General features: G+C 44.6%; 1 protein-coding gene across 1 annotated transcript; it reads left to right on the top strand.

Annotated features, from left to right (window-relative positions):
* Nucleotides 1-23: 23 nt before the first annotated feature.
* On the top strand, nt 24-21,454 carry COTL1 (coactosin like F-actin binding protein 1). Its single transcript, XM_061357912.1, has 4 exons — nt 24-146; nt 427-509; nt 10,021-10,178; nt 20,103-21,454. Exons 1-4 carry the CDS (start codon nt 70-72, stop codon nt 20,211-20,213), a joined length of 429 nt encoding a protein of 142 aa, XP_061213896.1. The 5' UTR covers nt 24-69; the 3' UTR covers nt 20,214-21,454.
* Nucleotides 21,455-21,889: the final 435 nt, after the last annotated feature.

The raw sequence follows: 21,889 nt of genomic DNA, 5'->3' as shown, positions 1-21,889 counted from the left end.
AGCAGCAGCGGATCCCCCCCGCTCATCTCCTCGCCCTGCTCTCCCCCCCTCCCCAACACAGACGGTCCCATGGCCACCAAAATCGACAAAGAGGCGTGCAGGGAGGCGTACAACCTCGTCAGGGACGATGCCACCAACGTGAACTGGTAAGTGAGCACGGTGCTCGGTGCCTTTCTCTCTACCCCCTCCCGAAAGCGTGACTTTGATAGACGTTCTCCTCATCCCTCTTCCCAAAGGACGGGTTTCAGTGTATTCTTCCCGATCTCCTCTTCCCCCTTTCTAAAGGCTGTTAAATGTATTATTCCCCCTCCCTTTCCACTTTCCCAAAGGCTAACTCTTAAATGAATTATTCACCTTCCCTTTGCCCCGTCCCAAAGGCTGACCGTTAAACGTATCACTCCCCTTCTCTTTTTCCCCTTCCCAAAGGGTGACTTTTAAATACAACGGCTCTACCATCGTCCCCGGAGACCAAGGGGTAGACTATGAAACCTTTAAAAGGAAGTGCACGGGTAAGCTGTCTTAATTCCCTTTAGCACCTTTTCATCTTGCTGTCTGCCTGGTGCAGGGAGGGGGGAAAGGATGGGGAAAAACTTGGGTAAACTGGAATTAGAGGTGCTGCTTCCTCGCGTCTGCGCTGTCCTACACGGTGGGCTTCCAGCCGCCACCGAGTGCAACTCGCTGAAGTCCACCGTCCTGCCTGTCCTTTGTCTCACCCTTAACTTCAGGTCTGTTGGGCTCTTTCCTCCCCTTTGCAGTTTTAATTCGCTTCTCATTTGTAAGCAAGATAAAACACTTGATTAGCATCGGTCTCCTTGGTCAGTGCTGCCGTTCCAAAGCAAAAGAGACTCCATTTTTGTGGGTAAAAAGATGCAGGCATGCAGATCATTTTGCAATAGAACTCTTCTGTGTTCATAGCGCTGAAGTAGCTGCAGTTAGAAGGCTCGCTTGGGTCTTTTAGGAACATTAAACCCAAGAAGAGAGTGGTTTTGCCGAAGGTCAGCTCGAACAACACAGCCCTGAAAACAGTCGTGTCTGTGGCGTTGCACAGCCGCAACAGTTGTGGCTCTGGGTTTAAACGTGGCAGTTGATTGTTGAACTGTTGGTTGTGGAACATTAACAGGAGAAACAAAGCCTGGGGAAAATGAAAATAAACTGGGGAATATTTAACTTCATCCGACCTTAACTTTTAATGTGTTTTATAAAAGTGGGCTGTGATTTTTCTCAAAGTAACTACTGGGGAGGGGGGGATTGTATAGCTTGTGCTCCTGCCTTGGCTGCTATTAACAATGTCATAAAGTGGCATGAGATATGAAGTGTTTGTAACTAATACTGGACTAAAACAAAGCTTTCCTCCCTCATCGAGCTTCTCCGCAATCAAGTGTTGTGGTTAACCTGTGCTTTATGTATCTGTACTGTGAGGAGTTGTGTGCTGAGCAGTCTCTCCCTTCTCAACGTGGGGTGAGTCCCGAAGCACTGCACTCAAAAGTACCACAGCCATTGCAACACCAGCGCCCTGTCCAGGTTTGGTCTGTCGAGTCCTAGGGCTTGGCTGTATTTTACTGAGGTGAAGGGGAGAACTCCCACTAACTTCAGTGAGGGCAGGACCAGTCTGCTCAGCCCATAAATATCACAGGAGGAAAATACACTCTAGTCCTTGGAAAGCAGCCACTAAATCAAGACGGTTTAGACTGCTCTGCTATGGCATTTGCAGTGGGGTCTTACTGGGATTAACACACCTACTTGAGACCTTGGCAGGGGAGATACTCAGAACAAAAAAGAATGCTCTTGTAGCTGATGTCAGAAGAGCTGATGCCCTGTCCTGCAAGAACTGCTTCCCACTCAACTCTTTTTAATGGGCAACAAATGGGAAAGAAGTATTACCTGGCATACAGGGAAATATCCAGGGCTCAGCACTTCTGATGCTCACACCAACCTTAGCTAAAGGGTTAGCAGTTTTCTTTCAGTATCTAAGTGCCAAGGTTCTCTGTCTCCTCTTGCAGACAAAATAACAGCATCTCGAGATATCGGAGGCTTGCAGAGGAACCGTTGCCATTTGTTTTCTCTCCCTATTTTTAAGGACAGAAAATAAAGACTCCATATCTTATTCTGTTTGAACAGGTTTTTAATGTTTTGTTTGGAGTGGCACACTCTCAAGAACAGTTCCTATCTTCCCTTCTGTATCAAGGGAATAATTTTATCAATAGACTAAGTAGGCAAAGAGCAGGCACCGGCTGGGCTGGGTGGGAGGCATATAACAACTAATGGAGGCACATACTGAACTGTGGAATATGGCCAGTTTTGTCTTCTTGCCATTGTTTTCATGTGCCAAACCCTTATTTATAAACAGGGTATTAAAACACAATTTAAGGAAAACTTGTTTTATACCAGCAAAGTGCCAAGCTGGCCCAGTACTGAAGCATTTTTACAGCAAAAAGTAATTTTTGCATATTTTAGGCATAAGCATGGAAATGGAAGAGTTAGAACAGCATCTGTGGGGTTGATGGTGACCTGTTCTTAACCTTTAACGTGGAACTAAATCCCTTATAGCTGCTCCTTTGCTCTCTGTTCCTTTCCCTTCTTTCTCTGTTCCTTCTCATGCACCTGGTAGAGGCTGTTCCTTGGCAGACCAGGGGCAAGAGGTTCTTCTCAACCTACCTCTGGAGCACAGTTGCTGGAGGCAAAGGCAGGTACTGGGCCCTTGGCTGAGCGCTGGAAAGGGTCTTCCTCCACCCAGGAACCTGGTGCAGCAGTTGGGGAGGCAAAAGACACAAGTTTCAGTGCCTCCATTTGTTGCAGCATCTTCTCCTGGACCACTAGACACAGTCACAAAACAAGGCATGTGCCGGCAGTGAAGTTAGAGCTTTCCTTCCCATCTGGAAGAAAGGTTCCAAATGTTGCTATGAAGGAGGGTGTTTGAGTATTTCTACTGAAACAAAGTCAGTAATAAAGAGTAGGAAGGGATGGGAAGAGAAGCTAAATATTATCCCTTCCTATTGGTCCTGTCCCTTCCTGGCTCACACCCCATCTCATACGCATTCCCTGAGGGGACAAGAGCTACTGTCAGTGCAAACAGCTTTAGACAATGTGATTAGCAGATTAAAAAAAAAAACATTATCAGAATAAACGTCCTTGTTTTGTATTTCTGTTTTGTGAAAAACACTGCACTGAAAGCCACAGAACACTGCAGTTGGTGGAAGCTGGGCCTAATTTTGTGCTTGAAGGTGAGAGCTGGAGCTGGAGTTGAAAACCTCAGCATGTGAAGTGTCACCAGGCCCCTCCATCAGGCTTGCTCTGTTCTACTTTCTGCACCATCTATTTCAGTGCTGTTCTGAGTAGCAAACATCTGTGTCCCCTGCTTTCCTTAATAACCATTCTTATTAAAAGCACCTTTGGCATGTGGTACATATTGCTCCCCTCCAGGGCATTAAATTACAGAGCAGGCAGTGTCAGTGTGTGCTAATTCCTGTGGCTTTGAGACCAAGAAGGTCTTTGTACCAGTTTGGGAGACATTTGCCTGGGGTGGAGAACCTGCCTTGTGCAACAAGGGAGGTTAGGAAGGCCTGGAGGGGGTTGTCGCTAGCTGGCCTGTACTTTTGCCTTTTCTTCCCCCCATACATAACCCTTGTGATGCAGACCATGGCCCGGCCCTTTGCTGATTCTGCAAACCTCCTCGGGGAATGAGGGTGGTTGAGGACAAAGGGAAAAGCAAGAAACTGAAATTGCTTCTTTAAAAGGAAGTAGCAGTTCAAAAGGACCGTGTTAGAACAGGCTCTGCAAGCCTCCAGCGAGGCTCTGCAGGCTGCCACTGGGGGAACAAGCGACAGCCCGAGTTGCTGGGCTCCTGGGGCAGTGAGGACCATCCCCTGAGCCAGGAACTGCTGCAGAGTGCCTTGGGCAGGCTTCATCACTCTCCCTGCTCTGCTCTCAGGTACACCTTGCACATCAGACCCACATGTAGCGTACCCTGGGGTGGAGGCTTTTTCTCCCTAAGTTATTCACTAAGCTTTGTGTACTAGCAGAAAAGTTTAAGGGTCTACATAAGCAGACTGTCCTCCTCATATTCCACTGTTTGGAGACAGCAATTGCCACTCTTAAAGGAAGAAAACACAGTGAGAAGAGCTTCTTTATCACCCAGGATGATTCTGCAAACACAGCCTGAACCCTGGACTTCTGCATATCAGTTGCTGTCGTGCTGTTGCTGTCCAGGTCTGTGTCAGGCCATAAGGCACCTTGGCTGGGAGGTAGGAGACTGCTTTAGTCTTCTCTGCCATCCAAACACCAGCCACAGGTGTGTGAACACCTCTTCTCCAGCCAGTCCTAAAGTAAACTCAAGGAGGCTGGCTTAAACCACTGGCACAGTAAAGTCCTTATGTGATTGGGAGGTGGCTGCAGATGGCACTTCTTGCAGTCCTGTGTAATGACCAGTGCATGTGACTGTATTGGCCTTTGTCTGACCCAAAGATTCTGGAGACTAAAGTTGAGGGTATTAATTGTGTCAAGGTCATTAAACACACAGTATAGACACCCCCTGTGTCTTCTGGCCTGGGTTGGGTTTAAACAGCACAGATTCCTTCTGCATTAAACAAGGACTTAATTCGAGGCTTTTGATCCATTTTACTTCACAGTTACAGCTCTTGCCTCTGCAGATGGCACAGATCCAGATGTAGCATTACTTTGGTGCTTAGTAGTACGTGCCATCAGTACACTTAAAAAAAACCCTAAAGAGCTGAGCTGGTGGATTTGAATCCAGAATCACTGATAAGAGTTGAAGGTTATTGTACGGAAGGATGTGAAGGGTCTTGGGTTATTTTTGTTGTTGTGTTTACTTTCAAAGTCTCATAGCTGGGCTGTTACTGAGAAGAGTACAGTGACAGTCAACTGAGGTACTGAACTAAAAGTCTGTCCAGAAACACCTACTTAAACTTGTGTGTGTGTCAGTTATATCTCAGTTTCCGTATTATAAAGCAGCAGAGCAATGCGTTGTGTCTGTCTGTGGTTTATTGTTTTAGAAGTGTGCATTCTGGAATCAAGTAATGGAGAGGTTGGAAGGCTCTGTTTCCCCCCCCATGCCACATGTGAACAGTTGTTTTTCCAATGCATCTCTGACTAAAGAAATAATGAGCCTTTTATTTGGAAAGCCTCAGTCCAGATAAATAATTGCAGTGACAGCATGAAATGGGATAGTTATTCATGTGTCTGAAAAGATCAGACCAAAACCACACTGTGCATTCAGCACGAGGAAGAACTGACAATCTTTGGTCTAAAATAAATACCCTATAAAATAAATTCTGGTTGACATAAAATATTGGGAAGGAAATAGAAATAAAATTGGTTCTGAAGATAAATGCAAGCTCTTTTGGGCGTATGACAGTTGTCGTATAAGGCCTGGCCTGCATACAAAGTTTAGGAGCGATCACCAAGAGTATGTTGGCACCTTAAGTTGTAGGAAAGATTTGTAAAAATGCAGGAGGAAGTATAATGAGATAGGTGATTATCTGCATTTGGCAACATCTTAAGTTGCTAAAATGGGCTTTGTAAATCAGTCTCCTACTGCTTTTGTTTTTCCTCTTTAATGTGGGTCTTGCCTGCTTTCCCTTAATACCTATTTATAAAGGAAGACCTGGGGCCATGAGTGGCTTATGGGAATTTCACACTGTCTTTGCAGTGTTTCCCTGCTCTGGTGCCCTCCCTGCTTGCTGTAGAAGTTGTGCTCTTGGAAGGCTCAGCTCAAGTGGCATGTGTTTGACAGTGATCTCTGGGCTGCCAGTTTGACCTGTGGCTTAGGTTGTCCCTTGCAGTGGACAGTAGGTTGTTTCAGGGAATGTTCTCATCAGTTTTTTGTGATAGCAGCTCATCGGGTGGAGTTCCTCACTGAAATAGTAGCTCTTGCTTTAGTTCAGTTTAGTTTTGTGATGCTTGACCAAACTAACATGGCTGTGGGTCTGCATTTACCATCCTGTGCTAGACAGTAGCAGGTAAAGAGTAGCAGTAGACCTTTTGCATGCTTTTTTTTGGGGGGGGCTTGCCTGGCTCTTACTTCTGGCCAACCAAAACAACTGTTCTTTCCTTCAGGAAAGGAGAACAAAATTTAGCTGGATGCCCTGTTTCCTCCCACTGCCCTCCAGTACATACCCAGGCCAGGAGAGAGACCACTACAAGACCAGTGCCACTGGGGTAGCAGTGATTCATTCAGATGAAGCACTGCTTGTGGTTCCTCTGGAGCAGGAAGAGCTGGAGAAGTCAGCATAGGGTCATCCTCCCTGTGCTCTCGTACCCTGAGTACCCTGTCAGCCACCCCAAGTTACATGCAAAAGGTTGGGTGCCCCAGCTACAGCATGTCCTGGGGTTATGGTCCTGAGGTCAAACATCTTGTACTTGTCTCAGATGACCCAATGAACATGTCAGCACAGTGCAAAGCAGCACTGCATCACAGATGCAGGCTTCAGTACAGGGTTAAAGAGGTCAAAACCAGTGTAGTGAGAGTTAGGGGAGGTTTTCTGTCTGCACTTCCAGGCATGTGACTACAGGGGTGACTGACAAGGTGGAAATTGACAAATTAATCTAAAATGAATTCAATTGAAACAACATAAATCCTCATGAAACCTGTCATGCACTATCACCAACTCATTGTTGGACACAACACAAAAGCAGATCATTCCAGCAGCTGCCTTGCTGTACGTGACCTTGATTTGGCAAGCAGGTGAAGCTGGGAGCAGTGGCCTTCTCTTAGCACGTCCCTGGCTTGGCCATTCAGAGCTATAATACTAAGAACCATGAAGCTTTTGACTGTATTTCTTTCCTGCAGCTATTTACTGGTGAGTCAAGGCATTCTAATCTAATGGGGAATTTTTTAGTACGGCCGAACCAAAAGGTTTGAGTGGATGAGAAAGTGGAGAATACCACCAAGGAAATCTCTGCAGCTTGGCATCGAGCTGTGTTGACAGCCAAGGGCAGCTTAGTCAGTATATTTGGAAAATCCTGCCCACCGATAAGTAAAGGGTTTGGAGAAAAGTACTAAGTGATGCTCATTAAGGCATTCATTGTACTTTTAGTTGTTTGTATAGCCTCATCATGCTGTACAACCATGGTTAAAGGAGTAGTGCTATTAGTAGGAATTAACCTTGTTAATTTCTGCTCTTTGTTTGCTCAAATAAAGCTGTTATTTCCCTTCTACCCAGACCTGTTATTTGTTTCTTTCTGCCTTGAAATTCATGGCTTAGTGACTAGGATGGTGGTTGTGTAGAGCTAGGCAGGATTTCCTCTTTCAGAGGAAATCTACTGTCTCTCTATGATCTATCACACACACACACAGAGCAAATTCCTAAAACCCACTAGAAGTGGGTTTATGTGGAAAAGGAGGGGTGGGTATTAATGCCTTGATACTTCTAGGGGAGTTGGCACTGATGGCACTGATGACTTCCAGCGCAGTGATGTGATTGGCAGGGTGGAACTGATTAGCTGTGAAAGAGTAAATCTGGGAGTATAAAAGAACTTGGGTTTTGATACCGTTATCACTCTGAACACGCTTCAGACTAATTGTGAAACTCAACCACTTCTGCTCAGGGATTCTGACCTGCAATTGGAGGGGCTCATACTCAGGCTGAACTACTGCTAAAAACCTCCACATCTGTCCTTGTGGCCTTTTTAGGAAACTAGGCATGTTAATTGCTAAGGGCTCCAGTTCACACTCCCTCTTGGCTTTATCTGCAGCTGCTGAAATTCTCCTCACGTTAAAGCATCACATATTGGTACTTTATATTAAGTACGTTGAATGAAAATTGCGGCAGCTGAAGAGTGTTCTGCCTACTGTGGGGATACAGCCTCCATGGGGAAACAGGAGGAGAAGGCACACAGCTTGGGTGTAACCTTTCAAGCCCCCACAGGTAAACCAGCCCCAGGTAAATTCTGCTCAAGACAGTGACTCAGAGCCTCACTTCTAACCTCAGTTGCTTGTTAAACTTCTTGCTACTCAGTATGAAGTAAGAGTTGCTCATAGTCACTGAGTAGTGGGTGAGCTAATAGATAAAAGCCCATGTGGAACTGGATCTCTTGATCAAGCTGCTTTCAGACAGGATGGGGAAGCAGTAAAACTTCTGCTGAGAAGCAAATCCTGCTGCTGTCACTGATCTGTGTGTCCATGTCAAGTTAAAGTTCAGGCTGACAGATAAATTCCTTTAACTTGCTTTCTATGTTGTTGTGAAAAAGCACTGCTTTTTCACATTCATTATTTTTTTTGCATTATCTTTATTATAAAGAGGCATATTCCAAAGAACCCTCTTCAGGATGTGCAACACGCTTTGGCAGAAGGGGCAGGGATGAAACACCTAAATACTCAAGGTGTAAAGTGACGGGTCCACGGGAAGGTCTGTGACATGGTTACAGTGTAGTAGGGGCCAGGACTTGATGACATTAAAGTGCCTTCCAGCACTGTGTTCCCCTGGGAACCACAGCACAATTCTTAGCAGAGCGTGGCCTCCTTTGCTGTCAGATCTGGGAAAGCAAGGTTTTTTCATAGTAACGTTAAGGGATTTACTGCCTCTCTTCACCTTGGGTATTTCCTGGCTGTCGGTTCATTTATGGTTCTAATCAATCTTGGGAAGAGGATTTACTGTCAGAAACAGGAGTCTCTCTGTGTGTTTCTTGTTGCCAGTAACAGGTATCAGAGAGAGAGGCTGTGTTTGCCTGCAGTGTCAATACACACGATTCTTACTCTCCTTTCAAAGTTCCATATGGATTTTTCCTTTGAGTGAGATTTCTCCTTGATTCAAATTTGAAGTCTTCAGGGGAGTTTGTTTCAAACCCTGAACTGGCTCACACACCCCCCTATGTCTGTCTTCCAACTTTCCTCAGTAGTCTTCTGTCAGTGGCAAAGAAGCAAACAGAACAAAATAGAGAGAGCATAGGTAGATTTGTTTTCCCAGACTTAAAAACATCTTACCTTTTATCGAGGGGAAGTTGTCTTTACTCACATTTTGACAAAACAAAGTACTAAATAAGCTCTGGGATCTGTCAGCTTTCAGAGAACATCCCACTTTGGGGTTTTTTGCACTGATTTCTAGCAGCTTATTTTCTGGAGGGGGGTGAGCAATTTAGAGCTGCTTCTCCCCAGAGGTCCTGGGGCTGTCCTGACTGTTCATGGAGCATTCTGTAATGGAGGCAAGGATGGGTGAATGTTACTACACCTGGAGCTTTCATTTTCACTTGGCAGTAATCAAGACAGCAAGTTAAGTAACTATAAAGCATGTTGAACTGGTCACAACAAGTGTAACCAGGTTTAACATGATTCTTGTCGAAAAGCAAGTTTGTTCTTCTCTTTTGAGTCATTTTAATTTAAAAGGTCTTGAGTGACCTGTAACAGATGAAGTAGCTATGATTAGGTATATTCCATGATTGCACAACTGTCCATCTGCTCTGCTTTTCTGCACAATCCTGGTTGGAGGCTCCAGCATCGTGATGCTACTGAGTGGATATGAGTGGATGAATATGAGTGGATGCTATGATGTTCTAAGGGCCTGTGATCATGAAGGCATCCGAATGCTGCAGTGGGTGAGTCACCCTGGAATGAAGGAATAAACTCTTTGAGTCAAGGAGTTTGCAGGGTTTTTTACTCATATGGCCAGGCTAAACAGCTGTAGTCTGATGTGATATAGCAGAAACCAGCTGTGAAACAGAGAATCAGATCTAAAATCCAAGGCCTTTCTCCATGGAGCTTTGGAAGCAGCACTGAAACACATCTGGGGAAGTAATTGCAGATTTTTCTTTTGCTCCATCTTCTCCCCTCCTTCTATACTCATAGTACAAGTGAGCCAGAAATGTTGCAGAAGGGAGGGAGGGGAAAGGATCAGATTTGCACAATGGCCACTGCGAAGGCCGTAAGAGCAGAGCTCCTGTTGATCCCAAATGATGGAATTGTAACACAGGATCAATGCCTGGGCTTGGTCTTCGATTTTCACCCTGGAAAACAGCAAAGCAGGGGTGTTTCTGGGTTTAATCATTTTATCTTTTGCTTTGTCTTTCCAGATGATGTTAGATTGTTTGGCTTTGTCCGATTCACCACCGGCGATGCCATGAGCAAGCGAGTCAAGTTTGCCCTTATCACTTGGATTGGAGAGGATGTCAGTGGCCTGCAGAGAGCCAAAACTGGGACCGATAAGACTCTGGTCAAAGAAGTAGTACAGGTAACCTCTTCCTTCTCTTTTTAACCACCAGTTCTAATTGCTTTTAGCTCTACAAGCACCAGCAGAAGGGCAGAGAGAGGAAAGGATTGGATCATCCTTCAACTTTGTAGTTAATCCTTTAAAAAGAAGACAGTTCCCTATTGCCTGTCTTCCTACTAGGAAGACTTAACATTTGCCCTTCGAGCACTCAGGCATAAAGAAGCACCTTTGAGTGTAAGGATGTCTTAACTATTTCATGAGGAGGGAATGTATGCACTCCCGTCCTTGTCACCATTAAGCTGTTTCCTTCCTTGGTATCGAAATAGCGTAAGGAATGATACAGAAAAAGGCAGTATTAAGTTAAGTAGGTAAAATAAACATAAAAATCCACACCCTTGTTTAAACTTCTTTTGAGGCTTTTTGTCTCTGCACGATGACTTCATGGACCTAATCGACTAAAGTCTGAAGTCTCTATCAGTACCAATTAACTAACAGCTTTTGGTAGCTAACTGAATTTGAACAGTCTTCTGTTTGGCCTTGAACTTACCAGGGAAAAAGAGAAATGATCTCAGTACATGTGTTGGAAGGGGCTTCACTTGAATGTGTCTGCCCCAGCTGAGCTTATCATTTAACTCTGTCGATGCCTCCCAAAGTCTTCTGAGCTGGGCTCAGTCCAAGCAGCACCCACAAGAGAATTGAATTGTGTAAGGCTGCAAAGAGCTGCTGCTGAAAAGCTGATTTTATTGGAGAAGATGCTAACATTTATCATGTTTCCCATGAAGAAGAATTCAAAGCAAGATTAGCTCTTTCAACTAAACCTAGGGCCAGCTCTCCATTGCCTGAGGAATGATCATTCTTAGGTGCTTGGGGCACAGGCTGAGCATTGGAATAATCTCCCTCAATAACTGCGTTCTTGCCTATATAAAGAAATCTCCCAGTAGGATAATACGAAGGATGAGAATGCAGTCTCTCTCAATTCATTGGTTGTTTGCATGATACAGGAGATTATATTTAGATAAGAGGCATGAAGAATATAATAAAATCATATCCTTCCAGAAGGTAAGAACTGTTGCTAAATGTTTCAACATTACAACTACGCAGAGGGGTCCATTCTGAAAAGAAACTTCCATAATGACACCTGAAGAAAGGAAAGCAAACCTCTATTCATGTGAAGTAGCTGAAACTGTGTAATTGTAGCTGAAGATGAAATTATAGAGTGCTAATAAATGACTCATAGAAGAGTCACTAAGCCCAAGACTTAGAAAAAAATATGTTTAGACAGTTTATTCCTGTTGAGTTGAATAGCATTCCTGAATGCAGTTGTAAGATCTGTGCCTCCTCAGGTCAGTTGTATTTAAGTTTGAATTTCACTTATTTCATCTTTGTTTAGTAGTCTAAATGAGTTAATAATAAGGTGGAACTTCAACCATTCTTGGGTGTTACTTAAAAGTTTTGATAATCCAATTAATCTGTACTAAAATATGAAAACAGTACAACTTGTGCTTAATATACAATTGAGCAACCATGTCTATAACCCACTCAAAGGCATTTCTGAAAGTAATGTCAATGGTCATCTCCTTTCCATAGGAAATTATCTTGGCCACTGTTCTGAATAGTTCTACGTGTGCAACTGAATCCCTCTGAGTGGGATAATAGCAGAACTATTTTCTTCTTTATGCATGTAACCTTGCAGATAATCTGTCAAAATGAAAAAGGACAATAACATCCAACTGAAATTTAGTGGAGGCAATTTATCTCAGGGCTATTTCACTCTTGCTAGTTCTCTTCTTCACCCTCAAGTACATTCCCACTCACCCCAGTGCTGCTGTTTCTTACAGAGATTGAGATGTGAGTTACAGGTGAGATGTGAGTTCCTCAGGTGTTCCTGCTCTGGCAGGGGGATTGGATTAGATGATCTTTTGAGGTCCCTTCCAATCTCTAACATACTGCGATACTGTGATACTGTGATACACATAGAAAAATACATTTGGGTGTTTGCTGTATTGATAAACTACAAATTGGACAGCATTGGTTCATCATTTGGAATAAGTAGTAACCTAAAGTGGGAATTTTCTTCTTTAAAAACCCTGAAGAGAATCTAGACTAGTGATGTGGTTTGGCTTTCTGCAGCTTTAGAGCATAGCCTATAGGTGCACTTCACCTGTGTGAGATAGCTCTCCTTTGAGGGAAGTGTGGTATAAGGAGGCTTTTTGTGCAGCAGGTAACAGCTTTTATTTTGTCATCAGTAGAAGTGGTTGGTTGGATTCCAGAACAACTGCTCTTCGGTCTGAGAAGCCCTCAGTAAAAACCAACGGGCTTTCACTATCTTGTAATAGCTGCAAAAGACGATGTGGTTCTTTATTTAAGACCAAAGATGGGGTGTGAGGGGAGCCTGCTTCTTATCCTCTGCTGTAGATGCACTGATGATCTGCAGTTGAACTCTGCTCAACGCTGAACAAACGCCAGTAAATGTTCTTCCACTGAGCCTCCCAAGTGATAGGGAGTCAGCTGAAAATACCATCTAGCAAGCAACCCCACCATGCTGCGTTTTAGAATAAGGAGTGTTCACACATGGTGATTGTTAGCAGTCTCCTAGAAGCACCTGCCATAAGGGAAACACAAGGGATATTAACTGTTGAAGAGTAGATTCTGGGCTTGTGAACAAAAGGATAAAGTATTATAAAGCAAGGAGAGGAACTGGGTTGCCCTCACTTTTGTATTCCTGCCTTGGAAGGGGGGAGCAGGTGCTGTGAAATCTATAGGGAGGTGGCCTGGGAAGCAATGCTGATAGTCAGTGGAGGAGGTTGCCAGAAAATCTGTCAGCAAGAAAGGACAATTGATTTTCAGCTGTGATAACTGTGAAATTACAGGGATGGATCTCGCCTGGTGGAAACGGCCATAGTTCTTCTGATCTGTTCTAGCTGAGAATTAGGTCTTCTTGCTTATTTGAGATCATCCTTATTACCTCTTTAATGCTGTTGGAAAATGGGGTTTACATTTATTGTGTTTATTTTGGATTGCAGAAAAACGTGTTTTCCATCTAAGGAACATTCAGTAGCTTTTTTTTCCTTTTTTTTTTTTTTTTCCCCCATAGCCATTTACTGTCCATCCTTTCTCTTTACCTTAGCTGGAAATACTGAATCAAGTCTGTGGCCTGGTCCAAGTAGTTCAGCTGAGAGTAGGTTAGGAGTAAGGCCAGGCTGGGGAACGAGTATTTATGTTATTAAGGGTATGGTGCCGCAGAAAATATATGGACCGAGTCAGAGATCAATATGATCAGACAAAAGCTGTTTATTGCAAAGCCTTAACCCCTTATATACTATTTCTTACATGCACTTACAATGATTTGGCATATTATGATTGGATACATGACTTGAAGACCCTTAGCGACTAACACATAATTGGTTAAGCACAGGTGTGAGAACTTGACCTCGAAAGCTTGCCAACAGTCCACAGTTCTCATTAACTTGGTGAATTCCAGCTTCTTCTTATCTTGCTTGTTAAGGTTTCCTTGGGCCTCTCATGGCCTTGCTGTATCTTTCAGGATTTATTGTACCAATTATCCATTCTCCTGTGAGAACACTGTCTCTACGGTATGGCTAAGTACTAAAGTGTAGAGATTTTCCTGTGTAAATCTTTTCTCACTGAGCTTCTGTTTAGACCAAGGACATACCTAAGGGTAGGGACTAGTAGCGCACAACATCCCATGCTTTGCAGACTGTTGCTTAAGATGTTTGGGAGTTCATTTGTGGGGTACACTCAAAATCTAGAATGATCTAAACTTAACAGCTGGAGAACTTTATGAAGCATTAAGCTAGGATGACTTTTGTCACCATCAGTAGAGTCTTACCTTGTGCCTGTGGGTGAACTGGCAGATGCATACAGAGTGTCACATATGCAGCAGACCCCGCAGCGGAATTTGTATCCTGTGCTGCTGTTTGATCACTGGAAGCCACTAGTTGTCATGCCAGAGTTGTACCCAGCTGGCAGTAGGCACCAGCAGAAAAGAAAGGCTTTGGGCACATTTTCTGCTTGGCTGAAAAGGAGATCATTCGAAGCTGGTCTTAAACTCATGTTTTGTATCCCTGGAAGTAAGGACGGTTCTGCTTTTTACCTCCTTTATATGCATAAGCTGTGGCTCATTCAGCCTTAGTACAAATCCATCCAGGGGACTCTATGCTGGGGGGGCTGTTGTTTTGACATGTTTTATTCCAAAGGCCCAGGAGAAACAGGTCGGTCAGCTTAAGCCCAGAAATCAAGGCTGTTGTAAGCTGCTTGTCAGGGCTGGAATGGCTGCCAGCATGAGGTTCAGTTCAGCCATAAAAATTCCTGCAAGGTGAAACCTGGCAGCTGTGGAGTTTAAGCACAGGAGCGTCAGGCCTTACAGTGAATTTGCTTTGGGAGGCAGCAGGATGGTGTTCTGGTGCTTTTCTTCCAGTTAGGACAAGCCCAGGCACAACGGCTGTGGGGCTGGTAGTGGCAAATGCTGCTAAAGCAGTCTGGTTTTGATGTGAATGCTGAAGAACTGAACACAGGACTTGGTTTCCCTCTGAGAGTTGCTTCCTCTCTGTGAACTTGTAGCCCTCCATGGCTACATTTCTTACCAAGAGATTTTAACCCTTCATTAGCCAATGTGGAGGTCTTTTTCCTCAAGGGGCTGAATTTCTCTACAGGGCTGTCTCAGCAAAGGGACTGCCTCACCTTTGACAGTGTATTTTCCATAACTTTTTACTCTTCCCTGTTTTCGTCAGCACTGCTGCCCCCACAAAGTCATATGCTCTGTTATTTGCATATTCAGGGTAAAACAGCTCTGTTTCTGTGAGCAAATATTCATGGCATTTTATTCATTTTTATTTTCGGTGAGGAACTGGCCTGGCTTTAGTGATGTCAACAAGTTTACTGAGTTCCTGCTTTCAAGCTCATGGCCAGATCTTTCTGTTCACCTTTCTCTTTTCCTCTGTATTTCTCACTGCACTGATGCTGGTACCTCTCAAGGGAGGATGCACTTATGGGGTTACTGTCCCTGGTCTCAGGACAGATACAACACATACAACTCCATGTGTGTGCATTGAGTTTCTCATGTTAGTACAGCTGGTTTAATAGCTTTGTTAGGGCAGTCAGAAAATCAAACTCATACAGTAATAGCTTTGAGATGGTCTTTCTAAGAAGGGTGAGTGAGATCCTGCTGGGAAAGCAAGCAGGATTGTTCATTTTGACTGTTTTTCCTGTTACAGTTTACTGTAATGACCATACCATGTGGATATGGATTTACAAGAGCTCCTAGCCCTAGTGTAGAGAAGGTGGCAATTTTGTAAGTAACTTCTTCAGAACCGAATAAGCAGCCTCTTCTCATCCCCCCACATCTGACACACAGCCCTGTGACTTTTCCGGTGGGATGCAGCACAGATAGGAAGAATTTGCAGATCAGCTGGAATGTCGTTCCTGTTGCTGAGAGATGTGTTTGCCAGAGGTTTTGGGCTGGCTTCTCCCAGTGGCTGGAACTGGTCCATGTAAAAATTGGCAAGAAGTAGATTTGAAGAGAGATTTTTTGCTGATAGCTTGGACTGTGACAGCTGATCACAGGACCAGATTTGGTGTAGCCAGAGTAGAGGACAATGGTAATATATTGTTATAGGCATTTCTGAGTTTATAGGTCTCCTTGTACTCAGAGAGGCCCTGCAAGAACGTACCTCTGCTGCAGCCATAGGACATGTCCTTTCTTCCCCATGACCTCAGATATAGGACTCATAAGAAACATGGGAGATGTCATCTCCACTGTACTGCATGTGCTCTGAAAATAAGGTTACCAGTGGATGCGAGTGGTGACATTAAGCACAGTAGAACTGAGGATTTTGAACATCAGTGGAGGCTGCTGCAAGCTCCAGTGTAAATAAAACCAGTGGGAAGCTGCTCAACTACCTGGCACCATCCCTAGCTGCTAAGAACCCAAGTGTCTGTAGATGATACAAGGATTTTCCTTCTGGCTTCAGGCCTACCCATGCTGGGATTTATAACGGCCTCTGCAGACCTTTCTGGTACAGTATCTGCACCACCCAGATTTTCCCTTGTGCAACTTAGGCAAATTTTATGGCACCATATGCTAAACATTCAGGGCCTGGAATAGGAAGAAATCTACTCCACCTTTTTGGGTTTTTTGCCCCCATAAAGTTGTCTGGAACAGAAACGCTGGACTGAGCTTGCTGTACAAATCTTATGCTTCCTAGGGAGAGATGCAGGCTCCCTTTTGGCAACCTGACCTGCATGGCTGTAGCCCTTTCTTTCTGTAGTATCTCATAGAGGTTGACACAGGATTGGATTGCAAAATCATGACCCTCTGCTACTCAGGCACAAAGTAAAGCCACGTGCTAGATAGGTGCATTGAAGAACCATGAGTAAACCTTACTTTTTACATCGTAATCAATGATTTGAGAGGCAAAGCAAAGAGACTGGTCACTGTTGTGTGTGAGAGAGATAAAGATAAATGGCATCATTGTTTTTGTTATCTGTAGGCTGCTGGTGACTCTGGGGTGATTACAAAGGCTAGAATTCACTTGAAGGGCTTGCTCTGGTTGTAAAAAGCTTGGGGATAGGGGGAGGAGAAGAGAAAAGGAAGTGGAGGATGTAAAATAAGGATGCATGTCAGCAAAGCAAGAGCCTCAGCATCGGTTATGCATCGTGCCTTAGGCAGCTACAACTTCTGCAGAGCTCTTGAAAGGCATTAGGTATTGGTGTATGCAAGAGAAGAGAAAGCAGGGACTTTCTCCAACCCAGTCTCTTAAGGGCAGAAAGAAAATCTGGTGGCAGAGAAGAAACCTGTCTTTAAGTTGGATGCTTGTTGGCATTGCTGTTAGCTGCTTGAAGCTGGGATTTTCCTCTTGCTTTGTAGGAGCCAGTTTCTGTGATCAGTTATTTATAGTTGCAGATGACAGTCATGCCAAATAAGGACCAGTGCCTGGTCTAGCTAACATCAGACCCAATTAAATGAGTTGTGAGCAGTTTTACATTCTGGTAGTGAAAATGTGTGAACTCTGGATAAGATGGCCCTTGGCTGAAAAGTGCTACTGTTGATCATGCGTGCCCAGTCTCCTGATCTAAGGGCCACAGTGCCTCCTGTCTCCCTGCCCTGATGACACAGAAGGCAGTGTCAGCCATCTCTAAAATCTGCCTCCCTTCACCTTATGATTTGCATCCTGGACAAAAGCTCAGCTCCAAAGAGCTCAAACAGTGAATTCAGAATTACAAGGAAGGCTATGGCTGAAGAAGGGTCAAGCAGAATACTGAAATCAGGAGCTGCAGGCAGCAAACTCACCAGAAGCATCTTCTCCCCTTGGGGCCAGGCTTGATGAGACATCACGGTGGGTTAGAGTTGGTGCAAAGAACCAGAGAAGCCCCTGACAGCAGAAACCAATAAAGCAAAGAGTTATTAAACAGCAACCCAGACTCTTGAGGCTACAAACCTGGCACAAGAGGTGGCCCAGGCAGCTAAGGGGATATTTCAGACTGGCTGGGAATATCATCCATCTGGCTACTGTTAGGGGGGGATTGTTCAAACCTTGTGAGGTGTCTCGGTGGCACAGACACGAAACAGTGGCTGGTGCTCACAGATCATCACGCAGGACTCATCTGGGTAAGTGTCTAGTTGGGAAGAACATTTGAGTAATTATAATTAGTTTGTGGAACATATAATTCAGTTCCTCTCTGTTCATTCGTGATTGCACTTGCAGTTTTAATTTCAGAATCTGCAGAGTGGGTGCTGAAGGAAACTCTCCATTGGATTTATAAAATACACACATTTTCATGGGATCCTTCTTATGCACCTGCCTCTCAGTAAAGTCAGGGCAAAGACTAGCACTGAGGTTGGGTAGTCCTGAATAGTCTGCTTCCTGAGTTGAAGGTGAATTTGTTAAACCTGTTAGCACAGAGAAAAGAAATTGAAAAGGCTCAGCTCAAAATCCGTGTAGGTAACACAGCTCAGTGAACATCGAATAGCCGAAAATCATTTGTTTGGTTTTAGCAAGAGCTGAGCTTTGCAGACATCTCACAGGAGACCTGGAAGTGGGACACTTGTGAGCATGACCGAATCTGATGTTTTGGGCAGTTTGCCTCTTCATTTCCCATCTCAAAAGAAGGATCTTTTTTCTCTAAATAAACAATTTCTTTCCTATTTTCCCTGAGCCCTGCTCAGACATGGCTGAATGCCTGTAATGTCTGTCTTCACACCAGAAAAGCTGACCATTGAAGCATGGAGCAAAATGGTGCTACGAAGCAGTTGTTACGTCTTAGGACTTTGTCTAGCTGCTGATATACTAAAGCAGAGTGGACAAGGCTTCTCATAGCTGCTATAAGCTTCCCCCCTCCCTCCCCGCCAAGCAGCTCCTCGGTAGTGAGGATTTCCTGCAGTGTGAAACAGGATCAGCCACAGCCTGGGAGACTGGCGAGGGGGAGGGAGCTGTTTTGCTCTCCCTTCCATTCCTTCCACCGCATGAAAGAGGTGCTGAGGCTCTTTCAAGCTGAATCCTTCTCCACCCCCTCCTTTACCCGACTCTGATCCCAAACGGAGACCCTTGAGATGCTGCCAAATAAAGAGCTCTCCCATGGTTTAGAGTCTGAAATCAATTAGAAACCCCCTTCCACGGTTGTGCCGGAACTGTTCCAGCACCAGGGAGACCCGGACAAGATGACTGCTTCTCTCTGAAAGCATTGCCTCATTCTCTCAGGCACCCTCTGTCACCTTTCGGGGCGCTTGCTGCCCGGGGAGCCAAGCATTGCAGCTTTCCTGAGACATTGCAGCAGGGCTGTTGGGATTTTGATTCGTGTTTACTTGCCGTCAGTTCGCCCCTGGCTCTGCAGAGTCCAGTGGATGCTCGTGTTTTTCATGCTGTCTAAAACCTCTGCGGGCTGGGGGGAAGGGAAGGAAACATGCAGTGTTTTCAGTTGTGGTTAGGAAGGGAAGGAAAATGCTAAAGCAAGAGGCAAATGTGGATGTTTGCTGAAATGCCTGTGCGCACATATGCATGCCACCCTTGCTGTGAGACAGGAGGAACAGCCCCCACAAAGGAACAAATCCTTGACTGTAGTGACGCTGCCCTGACAAGTGCCCCAAAGGCACTGTGGGATCCCATTCACAGCCATCTCTTCTGAGAAAGGTTTTCTCTGTTCACAGCCTCACATCACAGCGTGCTGCCTTGGGCTTGCCCAGCTCCCAGAAGTGGCAAAAAGCATTCAAGCAGCTAGATAGCACACAAGTGTATTAATAAAGCGTGTCCTTAAAGGTCACTTTGCATCATTAGACCGCAGAGCATAGTGGAGCCTATTAACGCCAGCAGCCTGCCTGGTGCAGTTATCTTGGTTTTGGCCATGATATGTGTTAGACAGTTGAGAGGAGGAGTTAGTAAATCTACTGAAGTTGCTCAATCTTTAACTGAGGCATCGTCCTGTTAGCCTGTGGGTTATGATACTGTAGTGTACTGTGGTGTAGCACTGTTCTTTTTTTAGAAGAAGGGGTCCTAAAAAGGGCACAGATAGGATTAGTGACTTGCCCAAGATTATGCTGAGGGTCAGTGGCAGTTAGGTCAACAGTTTCGAGCTTTTTGGTTTGCATACTACTTAGGAAACTGGACCTAACCCAGCCTGTGCATTTATCGGTAGGAAGAGCTGTTGCATGGGGCAGGATTGGGCCTTGCAGCCAGTGACTGTAGAAGTAGACACACGTAAGTTGAATAGAGCAGAAGCAGAATAGAACAGAATAGAATAGAATAGAAACAAGCCTTCTAGCATAAGTCTTGAATTTTGTCAGTCTTCAGTCTCGTCCAAAGATTCCTGTTATCATCCCTACCACAGTAGGTGCATAGCCCATAAAGCCACGGAAGCCAGATAACTGTCTTTATTCAGGTACTTGGGATGAGTATTTCCTTTCTTAACAAACCTTTTCTTTATCTCTTGCAGAACTTTGCCAAAGAATTCGTGATCAGTGACCACAAAGAGCTGGATGAGAATTACATCAAGAGTGAGCTGAAGAAAGCAGGGGGGGCTAATTATGATGCACAGAATGAGTAAACATACCAACCTCCTGGCACCATCACCTGGGTCTGACAGGGGGAGGAAAGGCACAACAAACTAACAACTGAGAGATGAGGCAACTGAACCCCCCAGCTTTCTGTGTGTGCACACAAGAACTCCCTTTTTCACATACGGTGGACTTTCCATTCCATATCACAAAACATCACTCTTGGGATGTTTGTTTTTCTCTTTTCCCCATGTTTTTTTACTCATAACTCTGTGGGTGTCCTCACATCTGTGGAATTTAGGTTTGTATCTGCTTTTGGTGTTTTTCAGCATTGTGTTTGTAGCGGCTTGCCATTGTGTCCTTCTTCCTGTGCATGCATGTCTGTGTCTTTTAGTTGGGCTCAAACCTGGTTTCTGAGGGAAGAAAGTTTTGGGGGAGTTCTAAACATCGATTAATTTTTCTGAATTTGTTCAGGTTGATATTCTTGGGGATAATGCTTTTTGCTCTTCTGTGCTCGGATCAACTTGAGCCGACTTCACTGAAACACTGATTAAATTGTCTAAGTTTAAATGTCCAGCTGAGATGTTATCCAACGGCTTAAACAACAAAGCAAACAAAATTCTTCAGCTCCTAAATAGGAAAAATTTGCCTTAAACATTGCTTGACAGTTGCTATGCTATGTGCTGTATCTCTATCCCTCCCTCTTCAAAGTAAGATCCAACATGATCCAGACGTAGGGATTTTGTTGGTTTTCAGAGGTATCAAGGCACAGTAAACCGAGTGGCTTAGAAATGTCTGGGCACTTGTTCACTATTTTGTGTACATCGGTCTCTGGGTTTGTATTGGACTTTCTTAATGCTGGGGCTCAGGAGGTGAAACTGAAATGCACAGATTTCCTTTTTAAATGATGTGTGCAAAAATAGCAGCCACTGAATCCTAGCAGCCTTTTCTTGCCCATGTGCCCCCTGCTCTTTTAGCAGTTAAACCCAACACCTTCAGTTATTTGGGGCCTTGAAGAAGTGAACTTTCCTCTGGCAATGAGTACGGGAAGGAGTGCAGCAGCTCTATCTATGTGGGGATAAAACATTCAACAGCAGAGGCCCAGAGAGAAACTGGGCGCTGTTTGTTTTGTATCCACCTGTTTGTCTGGGGGGCTTCTTTGTATGGCTTTTTCATTTTTCATCAAATGTAATTGTCTTCAGACTTAATGTGTAGGGGGAAACTGTGTTGTACTGGGGCTTGGGACTCCTCGCTACAAACCCGTGACAGAAATAAATGTTTTTCAAAAACAGTTCTGAGCAACTCTGTTGTTCTTTTACCTTCCATGCAACAACAAGCCTATATTTAGGAGGTCTCTTAATCCTGTGTGTAAGACTTTGAGCTCTGGCAATCTTGGGGCTATTAGGAGAATTAAACACTGGCTTAAATGTAAAACGATCTCTGTGCCTGCAGCTCTTGTCTGCTCATCTCCACTCTAAAGGGACATAGTGGTGACCACAGTGCATCTGACACAGTTTTTGTTCAGCAGCTCTACATCTAAATTTCTAGCACCAAAATGCCAAGTGGGAATTGTAATTGGGTCAAAAAGAATTTCACACCCCCATAAAATAAATGTAGAGAGGTCAGGAACAGATCTGGGAGCAAGAATAACGCTTTCAGCTTCCTGCACAGGGTTACGTGGGGTGTCACAATTCTGGGCAGAAATTACTAAAGCTTCCCCTGAAAG

The sequence above is a fragment of the Neopsephotus bourkii genome, unplaced genomic scaffold (assembly GCF_033783945.1).
Source record: "Neopsephotus bourkii isolate Nb327-2 ecotype Australia unplaced genomic scaffold, CSIRO-AGI_Nbou_v1 NB_926, whole genome shotgun sequence".
Taxonomy (NCBI): Eukaryota; Metazoa; Chordata; class Aves; order Psittaciformes; family Psittacidae; genus Neopsephotus; species Neopsephotus bourkii.
The sequence above is the reverse complement of the archived record's forward strand: the minus strand, read 5'-3'. Positions and strand labels throughout refer to the sequence as shown.

Bases quoted from the DNA above. Each gene is read 5' to 3' on its own strand.
- COTL1 (XM_061357912.1), top strand. From the start codon at position 70: ATGGCCACCAAAATCGACAAAGAGGCGTGCAGGGAGGCGTACAACCTC. The intron at 147-426 runs GTAAGTGAGCAC...CCCTTCCCAAAG, and splicing joins GATGCCACCAACGTGAACTG to GGTGACTTTTAAATACAACG. The intron at 510-10,020 runs GTAAGCTGTCTT...TTGTCTTTCCAG, and splicing joins CTTTAAAAGGAAGTGCACGG to ATGATGTTAGATTGTTTGGC.